The sequence below is a fragment of the Harpia harpyja genome, chromosome 3 (genome assembly GCF_026419915.1).
Source record: "Harpia harpyja isolate bHarHar1 chromosome 3, bHarHar1 primary haplotype, whole genome shotgun sequence".
Classification (NCBI taxonomy): domain Eukaryota; kingdom Metazoa; phylum Chordata; class Aves; order Accipitriformes; family Accipitridae; genus Harpia; species Harpia harpyja.
The window spans coordinates 63,025,710-63,053,405 of NC_068942.1; the positions used below are offsets into that span (position 1 = coordinate 63,025,710).

A 27,696-nucleotide genomic window follows, 5' to 3' on the forward strand; every position below is an offset into this window, starting at 1 on the left:
CCCCTAAGCAGTACACCATTTGCACTTCCCATATTATAATAAAAATGATGTATATTGAGGTATTTAATAGGCAATCATATAGGAGAAAATATTTACTCCAGCAGCAGACTGGCAGCTTTCTCAGCAAGTTGCACAGACACAGAAATGTGTGTGCATGAAAGAGAGCATTTTGCTTTCATGTAAAAGGTCATCAAATGCTCTGTTCAGTATCTCACTGGGAGTTTATTCACCATCACCCTTTGTCCCTGAAACTATCCTAACCCAAACCAGGAGCTGCTGAAGACACAGCTAATAAAATGTCAGCCAGGGACTCCTGCATGGCATGGCGAGGCAGAAACTAGAGTGAGACACATAGCACATCAGTTAGAATCTGGACAGGGGACAGACTGAGAACTCAGAAAGTTTAAAGATGACGCATATGCCAAGATTGCATTGTCCTTCTATCCCATCAGAGCAACCAGTTCTGAATTTGGCCACCAAACTTTGCCTCCTCAGTCACTTTGTCTATGTTGACTTGTTTTCCATGATTTGCCCACTGTCCAACTCCTTGCTCACACAGACAAGTCCTACAAGACAGACTTTTGCTTTCCCTGACCCTAATCAGCAGAAATGCTCAGGCTATGACTGAGCCTTACATTTCACATCCAGGAAATGCATCTCCCATACCCTTACAGCTGCCTGTGCATCTGCGCAGGACTTTTCCATTACAGGCAAGCATTTCTTGCGAGAACTCAGTTGAGGAACAAATAACACTGCATGCATGGTGTTGGTTTTGGCATTTGGTAACCAAGGAGAATTGTTAGCACAATCTGTATGTACTGCATGCTTTCAGAGTCAGATGAGATGCTTTTGTGTACCTAATCCTTCATACAAGCAAAGTGCAGGACAGTGTAACCAGGCAGTACTTTAATGTCCAGGACCCAAATCACATGTCTGAGCTCTTCTGAACCTTGTTTGGAATTCAAAAGCAAATCTAAATTTTAGCTTTATCTCCTAACTTCCCACCAGGCCACAGGAAAACCCCAGATCTGAACAACATAAAATCTCAGTACATCCAAGTATGCTTCATCTCTCCTGGCACTACAGAATGAGCACAACATGATTCACTGTACGTCTCAGTGAGACTTCCAACTTCCTCACGTGTGGCGCAAAAGGCTGGACTTCATCCCAGGCCTGCCCAAAACCAGGTGCAACAGGAGGGCTAAAGGTCTCCTGTGCTCGAACAGACCTGCTCTCTGCCAGGGTCTGCCTGCAGCTTGGGGAGTACGGGATCTGAGGATGGCCACAAGCTGCCGGCTGCGTTATTGTGAAGCAGAGCACAGGGCTGCGTGGCACAAAAGCCTCCAGAGCCACAGCAGCTCTTGAGTCAGACGAAACCTTCCCCGGGGACTGGGCTTACTGCCCTGTCTCCAGTAAGCTAAAGCCAGAGCACAGCCCCGCACCTTAAGAGATTCATTGGTGAACTAAGCAGAATTCAATGTCTGTTGGATCTTATTGAGTTAAAGCAATCCCAAATGACTTGAAATTTTTCAAACATTATTTTTTCATCCTTAATTTTCAGACAGGTAATGAAATTAGAAAGATACCATATTTCAAGTGAAGTAAACCAACAGACAGAACATACTAAGAACTTCTTTCCTCCTCTGCACTAGTGGTATTTGGCTCACTCCTGCAAATTGTGCAGTCAATTAGATATGCAAATATGCATACTCAAAATTTGCATTTGCATTGCCATGCTTCTATTCATAGCCATGGCAATCATGTATTTCAGTGACCAGTTAGATTTTGAGTTGGCTCATTGTGCATAAAAATCTCAGAAACCATCACAGAAAACGAAGCGTGCATTTTTGTGTGTGCAGACATGGGCGTGCTATTCCAAAAGTCTGTGTCTGTATGACCCGCAGGTGTCTGTATATTTGACTAGCTTGTAAGACTCGGTATGTCTCTGCCTTCTACATCCATGCTTACTTTACCTATAAACCTACAGTTTGAATTGCAGGATATTTAGGATTTTGTGAAGGCGTAGGGAAAGCATCGGTGATGCAATCGTGTATCTCATTTCCAGCATGCAAAATCTTCTATCTGCAATGACAAACACAGTAGCCCACAGGCTGAGGCTACCAAAATTTAGTGTGTTTTGCAATTCCCATTAATTATTTTGCAGCCTTTTCTTTGAATATTTACTGTGAAGTCTAGGGACATTTGTATTTCTTATATCCATATGTCCAGACACCACAAAAGATTTTTAAAAAATGCCCACAGTTTGGTTACATTTCAATTTAGTCTAAAAATGCAGAGAGCTCATGTTTAGATTTTATCAAGAAGAAAGATAGCAAATGTCAAACAAAGATAGTACCTGAAAGGAAACAAATAATGCAAAAGACTTGTTTAAAAAGTTACAAAATATGACAGCATTAATGGCACTTAAAGCTATAAGCACTTAAAAGATTACCACCATAGTTTTTCTCAACTTCTTTTCCTAAATTTCTTTTTTCTTTTTTTTTTCTGAGATTATGACTGCAGCTTATGTCTAAACCCAAACCCAGCAAAAGGGGTAGAGAGCCCTGAGATTCTGTGGTTGCCCTGGCCCTCCCTTGAATAGTGTATATGGTCTTATGTCTATTTTTAAAAATTCAGAATCAGCTACAGAGAACAGCAGTTTCCTGACATGCAAAAGCTATAGCTTTCCTTCTGTCTTCATAGTCTTACAGCAATAAACTGAAGGGTTTTTTCAGTGGTAGAAAGTGTGAATGAGAAATTCTTTTAAAAAAACAGTTGGCCCACTGTTTTATACACCTAGCCGAATATCATTAAATTAATGTTTCTCTTCTTTTAAACAACATAGCATGAGATGTTGCACTTTCTTCATATGCACTTTCTTGCTGTGAGCTTACATTGAATATTTCCTACACGAGAAAAAAAATCCATTTTTTCTTTCCTTTTTTTTTTGACACTGGTTAAGATAAATACCCACAGAGTTGGTTGTTCGGTTTGTTTTTTTTTAATGAAAAGAGCAAGCCGAGCCTTAACTATGTCTATATTGATTTTTCAAACCAGCACCCAGCTGGCGGCTGTGTCCATGGACATTCTTTTGGAGTTTAGAAAGATAATGCATCTGATTCAAAAATGAAAAAAAAAAAAAAAATCTAGCTTGGATCACGTGCCAAAACATGAACTAAGCCTTACTGAATGTTTCTAGTTCAATCCAAACATTTCTCCTCTTTTTAATCACCAGGGGAAGGCTTTATGGATGCATACTCCATTACAAAGATACACTCTTTTTCATCCCTTTCAAACGCTCTTCTTATATAGCTGCCATTGCCATGGTTCAGTCTCTTCCTTTGCGTCTTGCCCTGGTAATCTTATACAGGCTGAAATTTCCATGTGCGTAGCTTTCTGTTGCCATTCTGCAGTGCTGTGTTCCTGAATTGTTTTGGCAGAGCAAGCTTGAGTCTTTATGGCACAGTGAAATATTCTTCAATGCTATATAATTCAGACTGAATAAGGAGTCTGTATAAGGCACGTGTCTCAATATATATATATATGTATATAAAACCACTAACTTTGTTAATTCAAGTCAAGCATCTTTTACATTTAATTTCTGTCTTCAAGTAACGCTTTGTTTTCATGTTCCCTTTCTTTGGTTTCATTGGGGATCACTCCATTCTCCAGGTCCGAGTGCTGCTGGATGCAGTCGGTCAGTACTGCAGTGCTAGAAGAGTTCTCAGAGTTACACATCTTCTCTGACTCCTCTTCCTTTTTTTCTTCATCCAAGGAGTAGTTTCGGAAGGTCTCATAAATTTTACGCACATCCTCAGGGATGGTCTTTTTGAGGTCTTTGTTTTTCCTTTTGGTCATCTTAGCAGATGATCCAAACTTGTTAATGATGTTGTCTTCGGATGCCCCCTGCCCGTGCTTGTTGAGCTGATCTGACCCTTTAAGGCGCAGGTTGTTAGGCCTGTTGTTGATGCTTTCCTGAGATGAGGCCTTGAAGCGTCCTGTTTCCAAGGCAGTAAAGACAGAGCGCTTCTCTGGGGAGAGCATGTCTAAGGAGTGGGCTCGCTGGTCCAGGCCCAGGCGCCTGCGCTCCATGCTCCGGATGGTGGCTGCCCGCTGAAGTTTGTCGTGGATCTCCACACTGAGCCGCCTCCTTGTCTCTCTGAACTCAGCCGTCACATTTGCTTTCCACTCAGCTGCGTGGGCCTTTATTTCTCCAACCTTTACAACAACAAGAAAGAGAAATGAATATAAAAAAAGCAAAAGCAAAATGAAGTGACAGTCTTTCTCATAGAAGAGTAGCACAAGCGCTTTCTTGTCTAGCATAGAATCAGAGATCAGTCCCAGCTCCAGTGCATCCATCTAGACCCAAACTTCAGCAGCAAAGTGGCTATACTGGGCAGGCTCTAAACACACCAACTAGTGACCAGCTAATGTCTTGTGTGGCATATAACTTGTCTGCCTGTTTCACATTTTGCCACCCCCTGCATTTTATAGCTGTGTTACATGATGGCAGGTATTTATTCTAATCCCTCCTTGGTTAAGAACAAAATTCTTGACTTATAATGTCAGTGGTAAATGATCAGGACTCAGTAAAATTAATCACATATAGTTATACCAATATACTTCAGAATAGCACAACAACCAGTGCAGCAATACAGTAATGTATTTTCCCATATTGCTTATGGATGGAGCTGTTCAGTCCCACCGAAGATTCTGTTCAGTGCTACAAAGCCACAGAGCAATTAACGGAAATACCTATTAGATAATTCCAAGTGGACCTCTGACTGATCCAGTCATTCTCAGGGACAAATATAGCTGTCTTTAATGGAGGTTTCCATTGCATAACTGTCCAAACACCGCCCTCTCAAGGCAGCTGGAGGAGGTGTCAACACATATTGTGTGGGCACCATAAGCATGTCCTTAAATGTCTCACTGCTTTGCTTTGTTTTACTCCTTTGCACCTGAGAGCAGAATAATGGCTAAGAATAAAGCACCTACATGGCTGCTGTGTTAAATAAATATTTCTTCCAAAATGAGGAAAAAAGAAGGTAAATGACCAAGCAATATCTCAGTCAACACAAGCCTTTTCCAAAGTTCAGCTAAAGGAGAACAGATTCAGGAGTACGATGTCTGCAAGAGCCCACCAAGGTCAATGGTTTGCTTGGGCTGCTGTAGCCAGAACTCAGTTTCTTCATTCAGTGATCCACAAGGAAGTCATCTTTGGTTCCTCAGGCCAGATGAGCTGGTGTCCCATTGTGGGAGCAGGCATCTCACATTCACCATAAGAGATCAGATTCCCACATGTAGGTGCCTGCTGATGTTCAACCTGACTGCCAAACTCTCTGTGAAGCCCCTTTTTTCACGGAGGTGTGCAGGGGACACATCTGAGGCAGCGCAGATGTTTTCATAAATGATAAACAGAAGTACCCCCCTGCCAAACTTTGTCTATGCCTGCTTTTTGGCTAACCCTGCCAGGTTAGCTTTGCCAGTAATGCAGAAGGAGATAGCCTTAAAAATTGAAATTATATTATTAACGTCCTCCACAATAGGCTTCAGCTCTAGAGTCATGGCAATTGCCTTCTATTTTCCACTCTTATTTGAGTGACACGTTAGCAATACTGTCTTTGAATCATGGAGGGCATGTTCTGAGTGAATTTAATCATGTTCTCCCTGATGCTGATTACTCAGTTTCTTCAATTTTTAATAATATGGTAGTCAATAAAGGGCCTGAATCTAAACTCTTATTCAGAGCCATATTCCGTGACATAGGGAAAGGTCGGAAAACTCAATATAAAACCCTGGTTTAATGGCAGGTTCTTGTCCCATAAGGAAGAGAGCCAACTAATGTCTTCAAAACCTATGCATCTCTAATTTTTAAAGAGAGAACACTGAATTTTTTATTACAACTTTGTAGCTAGTTTCAGAGTGAAGGCTGGCCTCTTTTATTCCGTAATTGCAATCCTACTGATGTGTTCTGCGTATTTGGTAGTACTGATAGAGGTGTAACAGCCTAGGTTGCTTCAGTTGCTTTTTTTCCTCCCTTTGTGAAGGAGCTAGAGATCAGAGCTAACTGGATACCAAAGGCAGCCAGTGGAGTAAACCACAGGGAATATTGAGCATTTGTCATGCAGAGGAACATCCTTCTTTAGACAAGCAGGAATCGGGCACTTAAAGCTCTCATAAAATGACAAACCACTGAGAAATTACTAGTCATACCTCTTCTTTTGTCTTCTTGGACAGGACTCTTAACCAGTCTCCAATCATACTCAGGACAGCAGCAAAATAGGCAAGGCCAACAAGGATCCAGAACCACACTAAGGGTTTATACCACTCCCGGTAATGGATGTCAGCATTTCCTCCTGAAATAAGCATATACTTATGCTTAGGAATCATGAGATGCCAAAATTATGACAAAATAGCTACAATTCTGAGAAATTCCTGAAAGTATTTCTTGACTCTTGCCAACACTACTGTAGTTCTAATAATAGATGAGAGGACTGTCAGATGGGAGGAACATCTGTTCTTAATTTAAAACTCTTTAAAATTATGTACTGTTCTGCTGCTATGTGACCTGCCACAGCACCTAGTAAACACTTTTCTTTATATTGCTCATACTCTGAAGCAAGTCTGAAATTCCTGCTTTGATAGTACTTGCAACAGCATAAACACATTTCCAAGAAAAATTTTGATACAGCTAGTCTTCCTTATTCTGAACTGCCTGCAGCCTGGTAGTTGCAAAACTTTACAGTTCAATGCCCTCAGGTTATAGTTTCCAGATTTTTGGGGGTTTACCTACAGGATTCAGAGACCTATATGCAGAAGAAAGAAAAGTAGCTTTGTCTTCCCCTCCAAATTAGGATATCTGAGAGGAAGCCAACTGTGCATCAGCCCTGGTAATAAGGATATACCGTCTGCTTCAGTATCAGTTATAGAAATGCATTCTCTAGCCAGTGACTTGAGAGGAGATATGGGTCAAATGAAGCAACAAATGTCCTATATTGTTTTCATGGGAGTTTTAGGATGAGCTGGTAAAACAAGTATGTGAGACATTTGGCAACTCTGCTGCACTATGAAGAGCCTAAAATAAATGCAGTATCAGCCAGGCTGCTACCTACCACAGAATAGAATAAACTTTTCCAAAAGAAAGCAACCACAACCTCACTTTTGAGACTCCCAGTCCTATCACAGTGCTAAGTGCACTGCAATAATGAGACAGTGAGAGGCAGGCACAGCCCTGAGCTGAAGAGAGAGTGGCAGAGGCAGCACAGCCACATCCCTCAGTGCAGGTGAAGAAACACTACTTTTGGTGGTACCTGAGTAAATCTCTGCCTGAAGAGCAAGCCTACCAGGGGACTTGGGCAGAGGATTGCATATTTTCTGGACTCTAGGCTTGGTTAGACAAGAGCTAGACACCAGTCTGTACCTCTGTATGACTACAGAGAGCTTTTGGGATTTTCCCCCATTAAAATCACTGGACAACAGAGATCAGTGTTTGCCCCTGAGCTTTTTGCAATCTGAGACATTCCTACAACTCTTTAATTTTACCCAGACTCAGTAGGAGTGTATGTACAGTGATCCAACATCCCTGTGGAAGCTCAGACATTTGAGAATTGGCAGGGACCCAAATATTGGTTTTGATATTAATCTCTCCCCATACACCGCATGAATCACTCTCTTTTTTCCAGTGTTTAAGAGTGGGAAACAATGGGAGGTGGGGGCTGCTGTTGCTATGGTACAACGAGGCTCTTCTGATAATACGTGTCCCTGAGGAAGCTCGCTATGAAGCAGATTGTCTAGGTCTGTCTTATGGAGTAATCAGGCAACTGAGAAAGTATGAGACCACTTTTTTCAGCCTATCAGATATTCTGTTTTTTCAGGCTCCATCCACAATTGTATTGCCAACAGTAGTACAAAAAATCCCAAAAGCTAGGACATGTTCTAAGTGGAATAAATCAGCATAGCTCCGTTGATGTGGTTTTACCCAATGCAATGTAGTATTTTCCCTTTGATGTCAAAGGGACAGAGATACAGAGAGTTTAAAGTAACAGAAAATAAAAGTGACAGAAAATCTGTCCCAAAACCAGCAATGAAACCCAAATCTCCTGGTGATCACCTGCCTTAAACTCTTATCATGAGATCACCTCTGAAGTTTTCTCATTCAAGGTCCTCCATTTGATTTTTGAAAAATCCTGGTTGTTAGTAGCCAGCCAGCTGTGGATTATATTCTCCTAATCATGTTGGATTTAGAACAATTTAATTTAATGTTCAGGGTTTTTTTACTATTATATAATTACAGAAAACAATACCAAAGTGTCTTATGCTTAAGAAAAATATTGTGAAATATTTTTATTTCACACTGTGATACCACAAAGACAGAATATCAATGACCTTCTCTTCACTTTTAAGTGGTTAAAATGAACCAAGCTCATACAATCACTTCTGTATCTGAATGCTCGTAAAATGCTTCTTTTTCATATCTGGGGCTCTCTTTGTTCGGTGCCTTTTTTTCCTCAATAATTCATGTCTTCTATACCACTACGTCATAAAAAAAGGAAGATCACAGCCTTGTCTACAAAAAGGCTTGTCTACAGCTCTTCAGCAAAGAAAATTTTATATATTCCTGCACTTGTATTTGATGTTTTTTAACTCATTCATATTTCACTGATTTATGGAAAGTAACAAAACAGTGGCTGTTTGTAACACAGGCATCTTAATGCCTTTAATTAGGACCACTAACAGGAATGAGGTGTAAGGGTCATGCACTAATGGGAAAAAAAATTCAACTTATTTTAACCACCTTTTTGTTAGCAAGGCAGTAGAGAGAAAAAAAAAAAAATCTCTCATCTCTCCAGCCAACAATCTTGACTCACTCTTTGGAAATTGATAAGGATGGATATTTATAGTTCCTGCTAGTACTGTATTAATCTTGGAGAGTATCCCCCTAGCACTGAGATGCATACCCCATTAGTCCTTCTCTTCCTACATCAGTTTTCCTTAACAGGGCAACTGCAATGTCAAAATTTCTGCCAAGGTTAGAGAACAAAATGCAGCTTCTGAAATGCTGCAGCTCCTGTAGTAGGAGCCCACTACTGCATCCGACCAGAGATTTCTCCAGTCTTATGGCTCAGCCCTACTTTCTAAAAGCTTCATCCATTCATCATTTTGGCTACTTGCTTCAGCAATCAGCCTCAGATTGAGACCTAATGGACTAATACAAATCTTGAACTCAATGGGAAAGTCATTTGACTTGTGCATAATTCATTGCACGATAAAGAATAATCAGGACTTCCCAGGCTTGCGTTATCTACACTGCTGAAAGCTTGCAGTCTCCAGATGGCAAGGCACCTGGATCTTAAATCAACCTGGTGTCCTATTGCACAGTAACCCCAACAGAAACACCTGGCATCATTTCACTGGAATATAACACATTGTGAAAAACATCCTCTCTACACCAGAAAACAAATTCTAAGAGCCAAGGCCCTCATGAACAGCACCTAGGCTCAAAGCTGCTCACCTGCTACAAAGTCACCGAAGCCAACGGTAGTCAGAGTGACAACCACAAAGTAGATAGACTCCAAGGCTGTCCATCCCTCGATGTGTTTGAAGATAACTGCAGGAATGGTCACAAAGACAATGCAGCCTGCCAGGATGAAGAGGATGGTGGAGATCACCCGAATCTTTGTTTGACTCACTTGCTTTTTCTAGAAAAAGGAAATAACGAAAGAAAAAAAAAACATATTTGAGTGGATTTCTGGGCCTGTATACCTTGTGAATGGCAGACTGATCATGCTGGTGTGACCTGGTATTTCTCTTTCTGCCTTTTGTGAGCTTATTAGGTAGAAAAGAACCCTCCCTCCCCGTTAGTGAGAGCCCTCCCCGGGCAATAGTGAACCTCTACACCTGGCCCCAGAAAAATGGTGATTCCCATTTTCCATGCACTAGGCAGTCACTAACCTACCAGAAACACAGCCTGGAAAAACAGTCCTGAGCTTCAGAAAGGCTCCAGTACACTCCAGTTCAGGTTCGATGTATAAGAAAAAGTGCACATTCACACCTCCATACATACATATGTACACCCACATTGCCTCACCAGCCCCAAGCATTCAACAAGCAAGACAAGACTGAAATGAAAATAAACCCTGTTTTTCTTCTAAACCCCTGAGATTTTATGTAGAAATAATATGTGCTTCGGGTTTTCTAGACTTTCCTTGACTCAGGATTTCCATATTTCATTCACAAACATGAAGGTTAAATCTCCTTTTCAAAAATAGATAGCTATATTATCGGTTTACTCCAGAAATAAAGGAGTATGTCAATACCAAACAACCTGAGATAAAATTACCTATGCAAATCCATACTGGAAAGCTCTTGAACAAAGAGTATGTGTGTTACTGGCTGCTACAAACCGAATACAAATATGAGCAGTGTAATTGCAACATTTTACACTCCTAGATCATATAAACTCTCACTTTATTTAATATAAACCCTAGATTTTGTTTCCAGTAATACTGATGCAAGCCTGGATTAACATAACTGATGGATTTATTTCAGATTTTCTGTGCTATAAGTAAACTCAAAATTCAATAGAGTTTCACAAGAAACCTAGAAATTACTAGCAATCTTACTGTGGATTAATTACAGTGGCAGTGTAAATTCTGTATTTATCCTGGAAAACAAATGTGGAGGTCACTGTAAGTGACTTATTTCCAAATTAGTTTTCCAAATCAAGTATCTCCCTTAACCCAGAAGTGAGATCTCATTTCAGATTAGGACATTGACTAGACAGGAAATAATGTCTCAAGTTATCTTTATAATATACAGGGGCGATATTGCCTGAACTTGTTAATATCTAGCCAATTTGTGAGCAGTACTACTGCTTCTACTAAAGCATGAGTGTTTATTTTAGAGGTGCAATGTCTGACCATCATTAGGCACTCGTGACCTGGGATACTCTGCATTTAGAACACAGGTAGCAGAACAAATACACTATATTTCAGAAATAGTTTTAGTTCTGAAACTGTTTGACATTATTATCCCTATGTTGAATTTTTTTCTTTTTCTGTGTGTGCATTGTTTTCTGTGTCTGGCTGAACAAAAACAGTTAAATAGGATTAGTAATACAATGCCATAAATAAGATTAATCAAATACAAGACATGGAAAAAACTGCCACTGAAGAACCAAGGCGAAAAACAACACAAGAATGTAAAACCTGACTTGACTTCTTATTTCCTTTTTTCCTGGGGAGCCATTTTGAGCAGTTTGCTAAAATACTAAAGGCTGATCTAGCTTCTTTAAGAGTTATGGACACACATTCACAATGGCAGGATTTCATTTACTTATGTGTAGTGAAGGGAAAGCAACTGATCGCATGGATGCTACATGGTGTCTTAGACTGGCACACTTGCTTTTGGTCATGGAGGACCAAGATTTAACCAAGTTCTTGTTGATTTACTGGTTTGGTCAACATGACTTATTCACTTCCACTAAATGCTTCAGTTTCCTGGCACGTAAAAATGAAATGGCAGACACCTCGCTACGGTGGAAGTTACAAGGCACATGCAGTGCTGTATAGTACTGGGAATCCTTGGACAAAGTACTTTGGGGTTGCCAAGCACTACTAGCAAAGCAAAGTTATGCATAGTAAACCTTCCTCCAGTCCCCATACAGCAACATTAAAATGCATTTCAATATGTATCAGGATTGTCTTGTCTCATGGTAAAAACAGGAGTGGAAAGAATGGCCTGCCAATCTGTACCAAATGGTCAGGACATCGACTTGTTCATGAGTGATAAATTCAGCCAAAGGTTGTTGGGTTTTTTTAAGTAAAAACACTAACGATGTTAATGAGAGGCTCTGCAGAAAGGCCTGACTCATGGTTATTGTGCATCTCAGTTACTCCCACAAAAGTGGAGCAGCTGAGGCTCTATTTTTTCCCTACTCTTCCACTGGTACAAATGAAGTCAAAAAGCAATGGTGAATCAAGCACAGCATTTTTAGAGCTACTGAAAAGAGCACAAAAGCAATACTCAGAAGCAGAATTACTTAATGGACAGTGACACATGAAATTCAACATACAGGTGAAAAGGGGGTCTTTTTACAGTTAGATATGCATTCTGGGGATATTCACAGTAGAGTATAACTGCTATAGACCCAAAAAATGCTAAGGCATAAACGTCATTATTCATGGAATATGTACATTGTAGTAATCATACGTTACAAAAAGGTTGGCTTGCATGTTTTCCTTGTGGAGGGAGTTGGCCTTGCTATTTTCCTACAAAGAACATAATTTTGTGCTGCCCGGGTTCTCAGGAATAAGGAATGCAGCCTTTACATTCCAGTTTTGGCACAGTTGTATTAAGATGAGACTAGATTAGCCTAAACCACTGCAGTATTACACTGTACCAAGCCATTATTAAAAACATATATATATATATATATATATATATATATGTACTAATGGCTGAGAAATCTTGAAAGGTTCATACCTCAGGCCTTTGACTTTGACTGAGTTTGAAAAATTAGGCTGGTATTTTCACAAGAACAGAAAAAAAAAATCCCCTAAGTTCTGCAAAGGAAGTTTTTTCTTCAGGACAGTATATTTCAGAGGAACAGCGATCTTATGCCTTTTTGATACTTTTGCTCTCTTTTTCCAGCCTAATGCCCTGGTCACCATGGTATAGAATTGGTTTCCCACTTGCTTGCTTTTCTTGCCACCTCTCCCTCCTCCTACCTGGCCTTGTTTTACCATCCAGGACTCTGTAGTAAGGCTCCAAATAAACTCATCAAGTACTGCAGGTCATTGCAGTGTAATAGATCTGCCTGTCAAAGAAACTTAGGTATACCCAGTGTTCCCACAGTATATGAACTTTTAACAGCCTTGTGGAAAATGGTCTCCAGCTGTACGCTGGCCTTACTAACAAACAAGAATTGCATTTAGGATTCTAACACTGAAGGAACTTTTCGTTTTAAATAGTATTTGCAATCTGAAGCCAAACACTGGCAAATAGCTGAGTAACTCCAGCCAGGCTAACACATCCTCTGAGCCCATTTTGTGGCATAAATGCAGAATTTTCTGTGTCAAAACGAAACAGTAAGAGAGGCCTTTCTCCAGCAATAGTAGTTCATCTCATAGTGGTTTAAGTAAAATGAAAACACTTTTGAAAGAGCTGTTTTCTACTTTTTTTTTTTTTTTAGTTTTGTTTTACCAACAAGTACTCTCCACATTGATGGAGCAGATAATTTGTGAGACATTCATCAAATATAAATAAATTAGTGCCTGCTAATGAGAAAGGCCTCAATTTAAATCCACCTTGAGATAATCTGGAAAAGATTAAAGTAGGAATCTTAGAAGAAAAGATGGAAAGTTTTCAATCATATAACAACCTATGAGGGGTCATTTCCATTTACTAATGAAGGTGCTGCTTTTACTCTTAAGGTGGTTAATCATAGAATAGAATCATAGAATCATTTCGGTTGGAAAAGACCTTCAAGATCATCCAGTCCAACCACCATCCATGCCCACTAAACCATGTTCTGGAGTACCTTGTCTATGTGCTTTTTGAACACCTCCAGGGATGGTGACTCAACCACTTCCCTGGGCAGCCTATTCCAATGCCTGACAACCCTCTCAGTAAAAAAATTTTTCCTAATATCCAACCTAAATCTCCCTTGCCTCAACTTAAGGCCATTTCCTCTTGTCTTATCTCCAGCCACCTCACTACAACCTCCTTTCAGGTAGTTGTAGAGAGCGATAAGGTCTCCCCTCAGCCTCCTCTTCTCCAGACTAAACAGCCCCAGCTCCCTCAGCCACTCCTCATAAGACCCGTGCTCCAGGCCCCTCACCAACTTGGTTGCCCTTCTCTGGACGCGCTCCAGCACCTCAATGTCTTTCCTGTCTTGGGGGCCCAAAACTGAACACAGTACTCCAGGTGCGGCCTCACCAGTGCTGAGTACAGGGGGACGATCACCTCCCTGCTCCTGCTGGCCACGCTATTTCTGATACAAGCCAGGATGCCATTGGCCTTCTTGGCCACCTGGGCACACTGCTGGCTCATATTCAGCTGGCTGTCGACCAACACCCCCAGGTCTTTCTCTGCCGGGCAGCTTTCCAGCCACTCTTCCCCAAGCCTGTAGCGCTGCATGGGGTTGCTGTGATCGAAGTGCAGGACCCGGCACTTGGCCTTGTTGAACTTCATACAATTGGCCTCAGCCCATCAATCCAGCCTGTCCAGATCTCTCTGGAGAGCCTTCCTACTCTCAAGCAGTTAAGTGCTAAACAGGCAAAATCACTGCATATAACATCTTCTTGTTCCTATTAATTCAAACAACCTAATGTCAATCTGCTCCAGTGACAAGAGGGGTGAGGACAGACATTCTCATGGAGACATCCTTATCAGTGGAATTTACTTCTTATGCATCTTTTCCATCAATGAGTGTGACCTTGCTCTTTCCTTGTTTTCGATTACATACACTGGGGTCTTATAGGTTTTGGTCTTATCCAATAATTTCAGGAGTTAAAAGAAATCCCTTTTTCTATCTCCTTTTATTTCTCTCTCTCTGGTCATTAATTCAGGCACAGTTTTTCTGACCTAAATGTTGACAACAACAGGACCAAACAAGGTTCTTAAGTTCCCAAGCTGAGGCCACAGGCATGATATATAGTCCTTCCAAAATGGAGTAGATACTGTTTTTTCCAAGTAGAAGACATTAAGCATGGGATAAAAAAGATGCTACAGCCACTTTTCAGACTAGGCTAAATGCTAAATATATGGAACATATATTACTTCCATGAACAGCATATTTCAAATATGCATATTCCAAGATTTTGTAGTGTCACCTCCCATTTCACAGAAACTCCCCCAATATAGAGTACTACTCAACCAAAAATAGCACAGGAACATTTGCTGCTTCACAGTGAGCTCAGATGGTTCTTCTGTCTTCCAAACATTTTCTTTTCTGAATTCCTGACAAATATCCCCAAGACTCCAAGCACGTTGTTTACCTTTTTGGCTAGATGACCAATGGCATATTTTTAGTACTAGTATACTATGCCTTCATGGAACATGCTGTCCTCATCTCTCCACAAGGCTCTGCATTTTGGAGCACTCCCTCAAAGAAAACACATTTCCTTAACATTCCTTTTGTCCCCTTCACCTACTCTTAACTTTATGTCTCTCCCATGCTGCCAGCTGTTCTTGGAACAGATTGTCTCTGCCCACGCACTAATTAAACAGCTTGTCTTCTAAATCACTTTCTCCAGAGCAAAATATTTTAAAAAGAGGAAAGCCAGTTTTTGTACTCAAAGCATAAAACAGAATATCAGATACATGGGTTCTACTTTTTTCTTTGCCACAAACATTAGGTATGTCCTTAGTCAAAACATTTTTGCTAGGCTAGTGTAGACAGTGCAGGTAGACATAGGTTCACACCGCTTGCCCTTCAGATCGGTCAAATGCAAGTGACCTCTGGTCCAGAGCCTGGCACATACCTCAGTAAAGTGTGATGCCCATCTCAACAGGCTGTACAGAAAGACTGGCACAGCACTGGGCTTACAGAGCTCCTCAGTGATCAGCGGTATGGTTGCATCAACATCACTGCTGCCTATACCTGTCACTGTGGATTTCATTCTGTCTTGTCCTAGCTCTTTCACATTCAAAATGAGACTGAAACAAAATGTATTTTAAATATCACTGGCTTGGAGATAACATCTAAGAACAATATATGAATCTTTTGTTCTTTTGTGTTCTCTGAACACAGCCAGTACCAGCCAGCTCCAACAGACCCACTGCAGGACACCACTGAGCCCCTCAGCCACGATGGTGGCACCTCTGGGAAAGTGTATTTAAGAAAGGGCAGAAATGCTGGACAGGCAGAGGAGGGAATAACAAGGTCAGGGGAGTGGGAGGTGCTCGATGGCAGAGCAGGCACTTCCCTGGAGAGACTGTGGCCCATGGAGGACCAGCGCTGGAGCAGAGGAAAAGAGTTGAGAAGGAAGGATAGGCAGAGGGTGTTACGGATGCACACATAACCAAATCCAACAGGTCTTAAAACTCAGATTTATTCTTCAGTAAAAAGTTAGTTAGAAGTCCGGTAACATTTTATAAACCACAGGCTCAATGATGTAAAGAGAATTAATACTACACAGCTGACTCAAGAATCCCCGAGATTTAAAGTGATGGCTCCAAAACGCGCGTATTACTCACCTAAAAGCTGAGGACTCTCTCCCTCGAGGAGTTACCTCGGGCGGTGCCCCGACCCCAGGGGGAGTCCCCGACTGCAGACCCGCTGCTCCGAGGAGGACTGATTCCCACGTGTCCTCTGGCGGGACCCCATTTATACCCCTGTCGAATCTGACCTGTGGTCGTTTAATTCTATTGGCTAGGAGGGTCACCTCGGTGTACCTGGCGCATCTCGATTGGCCAGTTCAAATTTCAACCTGCGGCCTCCAGGGTTTAGGGGTTTTTTTCCTTCCCCTTCTCCCTGCCTGGAGAAGTTTTGTTTCCTGCTGGCGGGATGTGGGGGGGAAGTGTACTGCCACAGAGGGAAACCACTGTGTGCTGACCCCAACTCCTGTGCCATTCACCACCGCACTGGAGGGACTGAGTGTGACCTGTGGCAATAAAATGGGTGGAGGAGAGCTGTCTGGAGTGATCTGAGCCTGGGACTGAAGCTGAGCCTGGGAAAGGGGGAAGAAAAGCAATTTGAATGTTTGCCTTTTTTTTTTATTTCCAAATACCCAACTCAGTACTTTAAAAATTATACTAATTGGCAATAAATTAAATTCCTCAAGTCAAGTCTGTTTTGCCCATGACAGTACTTGTAAGTGATTTTGCTGTCTTTATTTTGACCCACAAGCTTTCTCACTCTCATTCTTCATATTTTCTTCCCATCCCACTGCAGGGAGGAGAGTGAGCAAGCGGCTATGTGGGTGCTTGCTGCCAGCCAGGGCTTACTCACCACATTAATGAAGAAGGCAACACCCCTTGAAAGCATAGCAGCAGAATTCTAAATAATGTATTTTAAAACATATACAACATTTCAGACACCTCCATAGGTTAAGAACAGTAGTTTGAACCATACAACTAGAGATGGGCTTCCCCCACTCTGTCTAACTAGCTCTTTTGGTGCCTCAATGCTATTTTAATTCTCATGTTTTATAAAGAAAGCTGCTATTGCTGCACAAGAAGATGCAAAATCCATTCCCTATTTCTTAACTGTAGAAAGTACCATAGGGGAGACAGATATAAAAAGCTGAAAGCACTCACATTTGTTACTAAGCTTGGGAGAGGCAGTCCTGAATACATGCAAGGCACAGGTCAGTGTAAAGAAGGATTGTTTTTACATCGCTGTTTTTCCCCATAAAACCACACTTCTGTGTGGTGTTTTTCTAGATCCAGACAGAACATGCAGCAAGCTTCTCACAGAGCAGCAGCTTTCTCTAATGTTATTTTTGTAAACCTCTAGGCATGGATCTTGCTGCAGTCATAATGTGAGTACTGATACTGTGTTATGAAAATACAGAAACACTGGCTTGGAAACTTTCTAGGCTTGATATACTCCTTTTCAGCCTTCTTCCTCTCTCTAGAAAGCACACATAAGGCTTTCTGATATGCACCAACTAATTTCTGTACATTGCTTATTACGCTACTGAAGAAACAAAAATAACAATAATGAGCCCAAACCTCTGTTCTGGCTGAGCTGTGTTCAGCCCAAGAAAAAAAAAATGTTGAATAAGAGGGATCCATGTATATATATGCTTTTCTCAGACATTGAAGCAGACAAAGGACAACAGAGGCTCATGGCACATTCCAGACTTAAGCGATTTCAAAGGATGCTCACAGAGACCGAATTTGGAATGTATTGCTCCTTTCTGAGTTACACCTATATTCCCCTCTCGCAGGGAGTGCAAAAATGGGTTAATAATGGTTGTTCCACATCAATTCCCTGTACCTGAATGGATTTTACCCTGTCATTCCTGGTAACCCTGGTTTTTGATCAGTGTTGAGTCAATGCTTTCATCTTGTTCATCAGTGCAATTCAGGGGAAAAAGTAAAATGCTGTTATGATGGTGCAAAGAAAAGTGCCACGTAGCAGCAAGGCTAGATTTATGAGTATATGCTCAGCATCTAATTAAGAAATTTGCTACCTTCATCCAGCCTGTACATAACCTTGAAGCAGCATCTCGAGCGGGAAAGTAGCACAGTCCTCATGGCTGGGATGAGGCACCATGTACAAGTACCCTCATGAAGTAATTTCTATCTATTGCCTTTCAAGATCCATCACCCCCCTCACACTCAGTCTTTGATGCTTCCCAAAATGTTGCCTACAGGAATTTTGGAGGATATTCTGAAGAACACTAACAAAAATGGCTCTACGTATTTGTTGGGGGAGAGAGGGGATCAACAATTACTGTATTATGAGTGACATCGTGTTGCAGTTGCATTTCTGTCTTGCTTTTCCTTTACCCCCTATTTTGCAAACTTAAACAATCTTGAGTTTAGGACGGTCTTTAGGATATAAATCAGGTTTTCAGAGATGGCAACACCTACATCAAAACCCTGGCACATAGGATTTGGTATTTCAGCACAGCACTCTCAGGAACACAGAGAAGTTTCCACAGCAATATGACCAAAACTTGAGGCAATAACAAAAAGAGGATATTCACCATTACTACTTAGGAAAGAGTTTAACTTTCAGGCTGATGGTTGAAAAGTTCATATGTTCTTTGGCACTAATCAGCAGCTTCCACTGAAGTATCTTATTTTTTAAGCTTCAAGCAGAGTATCTAAGAAACCCTAGCTGCTCAGTAAACTGTTAATCATGCTTTCAGCTCCTGTTTGTCTTGTGTTTCATGAGAGATAATTGCTCGAGACTCACAGGGTTTATTTCCAGTGCACTTCACTGCAATTAAAAGTTATGTGACTAATAGTAATTTTTGCAGGAAGCAGGCAGGTATAGTTTTACCCTTAAAAATAGTGGTTCCTGAACATTTCAAACCATAAAGAAGGGCCGTTTAACTCACTTCCTTAACAAGAAAATTGGGATTCGGGATCTGCATGGAAATGCAACTCCTTGCCACTGCTTACCCTAAGATCATTCTGAATACTAAACTGGTTTCAAACCAAATGAGAGGTGGCAAAGACTGGGCTTTGATATAAAGAAAGAAATAGTGCTCATCTTTTTTCACCACAGAAAACAGAAAAGAAGCAGATAGAGGGAACAATAGGTGGCAAAACGACAGAGATCATATTCCAGAGATAATCCCTGATGTACATAAAAAATAGCCCGAGTACATTCAAATTAACGGTGGAAGAAAACCCCTTCCTGAAAACATACTTCCTCATTACTCTATTGTTTTTATGTTCTTCTTTAAGTATCATAAATCATCATCCATAGATTGATCCATCATCCATAGAAGGGTTTGGAAACCTTTCTACTAAGTGTCAATTGCCAAATACTCTCTTACCTTGCACTTAAATCAGTTTTTTAGCCACTAATTACCTACTACACCTGTCTTTGGTTTATTAATTAATTCTGTGTAAACATTCAAACAGGTGCTAAAATATTAGGCACCCTACAAAAAAAAGCTAAGTAGATGAAGAAAAACCCTGAAGATAACGGGATCTTGGGTTCATATACTACAATAGCTGCAGTTTATCCACAATCAGAAAGCAAAGTAATGAAAATTGCTTCCTAAATGAAAAATCAACTATTACAATTTACTGTAATACCGATAGATACCTGAACAGTGATAAATAAAGCCTTTGTATTAATCATGGATTCCTGACTAGCTTTTGTACAATATTCTGCTTTTAAGAGCTGTAAAATATTATGGGCACTGCAGTTCAGTGACAAGAGTATGACTCCAGTAAGAAGAATTATTTAAGGTTTGAACCTCTAATAATTCTAAATAATGAACAAAACAATAATGAAAAGATACTAAAAGGCTTCACAAAAGTGGGCAAAACAGTACAAGACTTCCTCTGAAGTGCCCTGTAGTCAACAGCTACACTGTGCAGTGCCTAACACTCACAGAAAGAGGTGTTACAGTAATACCAGTGATAATTACTTTGGGGGATGGACTTCAATGCATATTGGGTTTCAGTTTTGGTGCACTGGAGCTGACTTGAGATTTCCAGATAACACTATACTCTGGATTTAAGCTAGTTTTAAAACCTGGTTTTAGAATAGTCTTTCCTCCTCTATTTATACTATCATTTTTTTATTGAGACTGATTTGATTCTAAAATTGGAGCAATTATTCTCTCTTCCTGGCGTTGACTGTTCTCCCTTCTTAGAGCTGCTGCCTTCTCTTTCTAGCAACCCCAGGAATGCCCTTTCAACTACCACGAGGCTCAACACCTCCTGGGGCTCTCTTTAGAGGCAGACTCAGTTCAAGACCTTCATGATCCTCTCTTTGAAGTTGCCTCAGGCTGATGCTATACTTCTCACAAGACCTTACAGGCCTAACAGACATTGTTGGTAAAACCAAAATGTTTAAAAGATCTTGCAGACATGTCAAGATCTGAATTTAACTGTTTAAGTTAATATTAACCCTTAAATTATATGCCAATTTGGAAGGGCTTATTGACTTGCAGGATTAAAGAAAGATGTGCTCCACAGCCAGCCCATGCAAGCTTTAGACTCTAAACTCATACTTGGCAACAGACCAGTGGATAAGAACAAATCAGCAAAGGTTTGCTGCACTTAAGTTACCTTCCCTGAAGCAGATTAGCTGTAAGCATCACTAACTGAATTAAATACCCAGTTAGAGGAAATAAAAAGCCAAAAGCTGGGATCCATAGATTTTGCCATGAATTTTTTAGTACTAGCGTACTATCTGAGCACTCTGCAGAAAAAGATATTTTCCTTCATCTCAAATACAATGGAGGGGGAAAGTGATCCAAAGAGTAAAAGCAACATATTCAAGACCATACCACAAGCCAGTGGTTGAACCTAAAACAGAATCCAGAGACAAATTTGGCTCTGGTGGATGAAGAGTCACTGCATGTAATGAAGTCACAGCCTGCACCGTTAGTTGTTTGGTTCACCCATAGGATTATCATTTGCCTGTATCTTCTGTTGAGCACTGGAGCACAAGGACTACTAAAACAGGTGACGACCAAAAGCAAAAATAAAACTTCCTGCTGTCTTTCCATCACCACAATTAAAGCACCAGTTAGAAAAATGAAAGAAGATGTGGCCTGCAGCATCTCAAGGAGAAAAGTGTTTCAGAGGCAGGCATTGTAAATTTACCACTCCTGTCTTTCATCCTCCAGTTCAACTTCATAAGCATCTACGGTCACTCTTCTGCTAGACATAGTACAGTAAAATGTCCAGATGGCCCTGGGTCTGGGCTGCTTTACATCCAAGAAAAGCAATTAGAACAACTCTTGTTAAGAAGGGCATTGAAGGAGTCCAGGCAGGAAGGACCAGAGAGAAGAATACATTTGTAGTGTACAGAGAGACTAACAGTCCTCTTTGTAACAGATAAGTTACCGATGAACTAGAGGAGAATGCACTCAGAGTTTTCCAAACTGGAGCACCTGTCTTGACAATGAAGTCCTGGATTTCAGGAGTGCTCATGTATTTTCACTTAAAAAGGTGTCAGACAATATTTTTTGAGAGAAGGATTGACACATGCTTCCTCACTACTCCCTCTTGTTTTCTGCAGGGTGAAACTCCTTTTCAAGAGGATGGAGTGAGGAGTGCACTTATCAGAAGTGGTTCATAATCCACTCCAGTATGGTGGGAGATATACACTGTTTGAACTTCCATATGCTTAAAAAGTCATAGTCCTGAGGCCTTATTTTCCTGAGGACAGCACATCAGCCTTAAGTTGCTACAGACAAATGATTCAGAAGAGTCTAACATCACAGCACTGACTGTTTTTAGACAGTTACTTTTGGTCTAAATAAAGTTTGATGAGGAAGACAAGTGGAAATAAACAGAGGTAGAGCACGGTGTGTCCATGTTCAGTATGCTAACTGCTGTATACTGCTCTTCCAAGGTTCTTTTTCTGCCATGCTCTGTGTAGTTCCTACGCAAATACTGCAAGTTATGGATTCTTACAGTACCTGCATTCCTTAATTTCACTTTTATCATCAGCTAATTTACAAAAAACATGTCTTCAGATTTAAAACAGAGGAACTGAAAATGAAATTAGAATACTCACCAGATTCGTAAGTCTCTATGGATGTATTGCTGGCAAGCACTAGAAAGTATCTAGATTTTTTATGTTGTACATCTAGATAGTTCACTAAGATAACTTAGTGATACCTAACTGCAAAATTTGGATCTGGGTCTAGGTTTTGTTCTAAATCACCTCTAAATTTCAGGATGCTCAGATTTGAAATGTACATTCAGGTGCATAACTACTTGAAATAAATATCACCAAAGTATCTACATACATAAACCAATCCTTTGTTGACCTGCAAGCACCCCTTTTTTAATGTTGCTCAGGGAACTGTGACTCTCAGATGGACCTTTAAGTTGTTACACACAAAAGAACAGATAGTGAGCTGAGATTGCTTACATCGATTTGTTCTGGGTTTGTAAATCAGTGCTCTAAAACACTTCTTTTTATCTGTACAAGCTCTCACCACACAGATTATTTTTTCCTGAGCAAGTTATTCTGCTGTGTGGGGAGCAAAACAGAAGCAGCTTCAAAGAACCAAATTCCCAACTAGTGAGAGAGGCACAGAATCACAGGAATCAAATGAAAAATGTTTCAAGTCAGCGTACTCTGTGGTCTGCATAATGTTTCTCTCCGAGGCTACATCACCTTTGGTCTTTCCGTAACAAGGTGATCTTGTGTATGAGGAAAGCATTTGCGTTTCTTCCTCAAGGTTTTCCTGTGGGTAACTTACCAAGTTCCTATGAAACATTACTTCTGCGGGTGAAGGGGAATTCTGTGAATTATGAGGGAAAATTTCCTTTGCCATGTAGTGAGTGGCTGTTTGCTCCTACTTTCCCATTCTCCTAGCACTATCTTCACATCAGCTTCACTTAATCTCTATCATCCCTAGCCACTGCTTTCAACCTCTCAGCCTTACTTTGTCTTTAACTTCCATCTGGCTTCTTCCCTCTAGAACTTTCTGCCTCACAACCAGCCTGCCATCTGATACTATCACACCCTTTTCTCTGCCTATATATTTTCCTGTCCATTTAAAAACACTGTTTACAAATCAGTGTTTCCAGTCTTAGGACACTGATGCCCTGTTCCTGGCTGGTTTCTATGGTATCAAAGTGCTAATAACCAATAACAGAATGTAATTAGATCTACTGTCTTTACTGCAACAATAAGAAATTCTTACTAGATTATGGAAATGTAGGATTCCTTTCTGGTGACTGACTTTTTATATTTCTCAGCCATTTTGTTTTGGTGGAAATGTCCCAGGAAATTGTTAGGCTAAGCTCTGAATGCTGACATTTCAGCTCATAAATCTCGTATCATTTTGGAATAATACTGTGTACATGCACCAGTAGGTTGAATTTCACACCCCATCCTGACAGCTCTGTCCGGAGACAGGATGCCAGCAGATGGCAGATTGATCATTGCACTGGACTGTTCCACTGTGGAAGTTCTTGAGTGAGTGTTTTTAAAAAACTGTAGCTTTTTTCCTTACAGAAAATCACAGTGAATAACACCATATTAAAAAAGAAAAGATAGGATGCTGATATCGTCAGTGGGTGTAATAACACACTGATGCTGGCTAGTAACGAAATGCAATAAAACAAAATAAAAGAGATTGTGCTGATTTTTGGTATATTTTGATTAGCTGTCAGGAATTGGAGAGGAAACGTTTCCATCAGTCTTCCATTAATTTAATCTGTTCGAAAACACACGTGTCACATTGTATATTCAGAACTACAAATAGGCTCTTACTAGCGAACGTACCACTTTTAGGTTATAATACATTTATCTATTAACCGTGTGCCAAATTTTGAATTCAGTAACAACAGCGCAAATCCAGCATGAATTCACTGGTTTGCCTAAGCAGTGATCTGGTTTTCAATTTCTGGCTTTGGGAATGGTCTCATCTGAAAGTTTGATTCAGCTGCCAAAAATGAGAAGAATCAATGCTGCTATGGGGCTGGAAGATAAAGCACAGGGTGGGGGCTGCCTGGCAGGAAGCAGACGGGGTCCCTGGGTATGGCATTACCCTCGTGAAGAAGAGGTAAAGGTATTACTTCAAGGAAACCTCGAACAGCTTTTTGAACTGCAAACTTTGCTGAGAACTCACCAGTCCTGCACTGGTGTCAGGTATAATGCTACAGGTTTGATGTGAGCAAAGGGAAAGAAGAGGATGAGAGAGAGCAAGGGGACAGATAATAGAACAAATGGAAAGACAGAGGGGAGACAAAGAAAAAAGACTGTATTTTTAAGTGTTCCTCCTCTGCACATTACTTTCCTGTATAACGTTTCTTTCCCACGAGCTATTTTCCATTCATTTTTGGATAAGGAATTTGTAAAGACAATTTCTGTCACTTGTACAGTAACAAAAGAGATCAGAGAAGCCAAAAATCTCTAAAAAGAAGTTGACTCTCTAAGGTAAAGAATAGCTAGGGTAGATCTCATGTATTCAGAAAGACAAACAACAAAGTTGAGGAAAAGTAGAGCTTTGGTAGTTGCTAAAAGAAAGTTTTCCACCAGCTCTTACTCCTGCCCCAGCTCCAGCCCCGTCATCCAACTAAGAACTACTTTTCCTCAGACTGTTTCAAGGTTAAGGTAATGTCTACTGCTGTCTTTCAGAAAAAAAAAAAAAAAAAAAAAAAGAAGAAAAAAGGTGTATATCATTTTCATAACACTTACACGTCTCTTAAATCTAGTGCACACCATTTCCCAAGAGATCAATGGGCAAACAGGTTCTATAAGCTGAAAACCTCAGAGACAGGGAGTAGATGTGTCTGTTCTGACAAGTCCCTGGTTCGTGAAGTGTAAGTTGTCTACAGAGGCATTGCATGCCTGCACAAAGTAGTGCATTTTCTTGAGACATGAGCTTCAGGGGTGCAGCCTTGCCACCATCCATGTCTGGCTGCTTGCTCACATCCCTGTATTGCAATTCATGCTCTACCAGCTGTGTTGCCAGACCTGTCCTCAGCCTCATGCTGTAAGCCAGAGGAGTGAAAGCAGTAACCAAGTCCAGGAACTGCTCACAGTGGCTTCACCTCAAAAGCCAGAAAATCCTGGAGCACTCTCAGAAGCACATTGTGCCCAGGCTGAATGCCTGTATCTGTACTGAACTGCAAGATGCGGGAAGATCTGTCAGGTTATGCTTGTCCCATCTACTTCCAGTGAGAATCTAAACACTCATTACAAGATTTGAATAAAGACTATCTGAATTTAGCCTATATTTAACTCATGATAATGACAGCTGCTGCATTCTGTAACTGTGCACTCTGCCTATGGAGTGCTTTACTTTCTATCTTTAGATGCTTGCAGCCTCTGTGTGTACAGAGCAAGCCAAAAGAATGGGGTTTGTTCTGCTGTTTATTATAGAAACAGTCTCAGGCCGTTCATAAGATCCCTCACATATGTAAGATAGCAATAGTTCTTTTATGGTTTTGTGCCACCTTGGAATGCATATTTCATTTCTGTAGTGTCTGGAAAGCTTTGCCAGCTGAAAATAATTACAAGACTTGTCAAATTTTTAAGTAGATTTTGAGTTTGTATGTGATTTTCTCAAATGGGCCAGGAGGACAGATTCATCACTGAACCCAGATATTGAATGCTTGTAACCAGTGATAGTGAATCTGGCGGCACCCTACATATCCATTTTCTGGGGAATCACGCTTGTATGCATGTGAGAACAGACTAGTAGCCAGGTTCTGCCTCAGATTATTGAAGATGGGACATATAGGAAAAATCAGTAGCTGAGTAGGTAGGGCTTGCGTAAGGGATGCTTTGGTTTATGTCTCTGACCTGGTTGATGTTTATTTACTTGTACCAAACACGATTTCTACAGTAGGACAGATGGCATAGACCTGCCAAAGCATGGTGTTTGGGATACCTCCTTGTATCCCAGGCAGCGTCACTCTGCCAGTGCTTCCCGTTCCTAAACTGGTACATGAAAAGTATCTGTTTTAGAAGCATTATTTTGCAATGAAATACTTCCAGCCTTACCTAGTCACAAATGAATAGTTGTTTTCCTGGTGATCTACACACCAAAACAGCGGCAACATTTTGGATTACAAGATGAGCAGTGGCATGTGTCCAGATCCTTCTGCTGAAATATTCTTTTGATACTGGCAGTATAGTGAGTATTTGATAAGAGCAGATCTCTTTCCCCCTTTATGGAGTTCAAATTGTTCTTAAAATTCCCACAGAGTGCATGGGCTGATCACTGCAATAACCAAATGTGGCATTCTTAGGCTCTAATTTGTGCTGCTAATTAATGTAGGTTTGGTGAGGCTCCACACAGGTCATGTCAGAGGCAGCAGAAGTGCACTAGCACAACTCCTGGGGGAGGAATCCTCCTTTCATCTTTCCAGCTATGCCAGGGGATGCCAGGGGCAAGCTGTCCCATGAGTGGTGTGGGCCCATGCTCACAGTTACACTGTTGAGTGGAGCAAGAGAGCTGTTAAGGAAATGCATTGGATGAAAACACTGCTGTGCCAACAGAGAAACTTTCCTCTCCTCGCCTGCCAGTGTATGCATATTGCCTCTTGCCTAGCTTCAGAAATGATCCTGACCACAATGCAAGATCAAGTTGCCTTCAAATCCCATCCACCTGCACAGATGATGACAAAGTTGCAAGGATTTCAGGAGCTCTTGGCTGCCCTGACATCAACCATGTAAGATCCCTAAGGGTTAATAGGATAAACAGAGGCAACTGAAGACAGACAGAAGCAGTGTTGAGGCATATGCACATGAAAACTTGATACATTATAATGTCCAGGACATATGCAAAGTTTCTTCCCATTCCCTTCCCCAAGGATACAAGCTGGACTGTCCAAAATTGCCCTTGAGGACCCACTAGAAGGCAAATAATACCAGTAGCTAGTAAATGCCATCTTAGAGGCTCAGCTATAAGGCCTGTGGGGGAAGACCTAGCACTGCTTTTCATTTTTGTTAATTGTTTTTCAAAATGCGATAATTAAAACTGCATGTGTCCAACCAGCTTGGACAGCTTCTCATTCACTCCATCCCTGGAAAGACTTACCTCCAGTTACGCCACCTCCAAGGGAACCAAGAGAGAATCCCTGAAGAGAACCATCGGCAAATTAGCAAAACAGCATTTGCCAGGTCTGGGGGACTGCTTGCAAAAGAATTGCTTACGGTGATACAGACTCAAAAATAGAGGGTACTGGCAACATGAAGGGAAATTACATATGAAAAAGTCTATACAGAAATCTAGTGTAGGATGTACCCATGGTAGGCAGGGCAGGTAAATACCATGAAGACAATTCCAGTCAGTGGTGTTATGCCAGTTTTTGCAGCTGTAGATCTACTCCAATGCATCTGTCCTCTTGCAGTGAAAGTATACCACTCAGCCATCTCTCTTCCCAAATTCACATTCACTCCAGTAACCCTGCTTTCCAAGTCTTTTAGGCTTTATTAGTAATACATCAGGACCTACTCTGCAGCCCTGTTCCTCCGGAAGTTACACTACCTTCTCGCTATTTTCAGTGAATGGACACACACGTCCAAAGCAACCTGAAGGCTGTTTTACAGGCAGTCCTTGTCAGGAGCCT

At 41.0% G+C, this 27,696-nt stretch overlaps 1 protein-coding gene across 1 annotated transcript in view; it reads right to left on the reverse strand.

Annotated features, from left to right (window-relative positions):
- Positions 1-2,718: 2,718 nt before the first annotated feature.
- KCNK10 (potassium two pore domain channel subfamily K member 10) overlaps positions 2,719-27,696 on the reverse strand; it is a 39,952-nt gene continuing 14,974 nt past the window's right edge. Inside the window, exons 4-6 of the mRNA XM_052783754.1 lie at positions 9,515-9,701; positions 6,217-6,359; positions 2,719-4,218 (exon numbers count right to left, since the gene is read on the reverse strand). Coding sequence (XP_052639714.1) covers positions 3,595-4,218; positions 6,217-6,359; positions 9,515-9,701 — 954 coding nt within the window. The 3' untranslated portion in view covers positions 2,719-3,594. The remainder of the gene's footprint in view (positions 4,219-6,216; positions 6,360-9,514; positions 9,702-27,696) is intronic.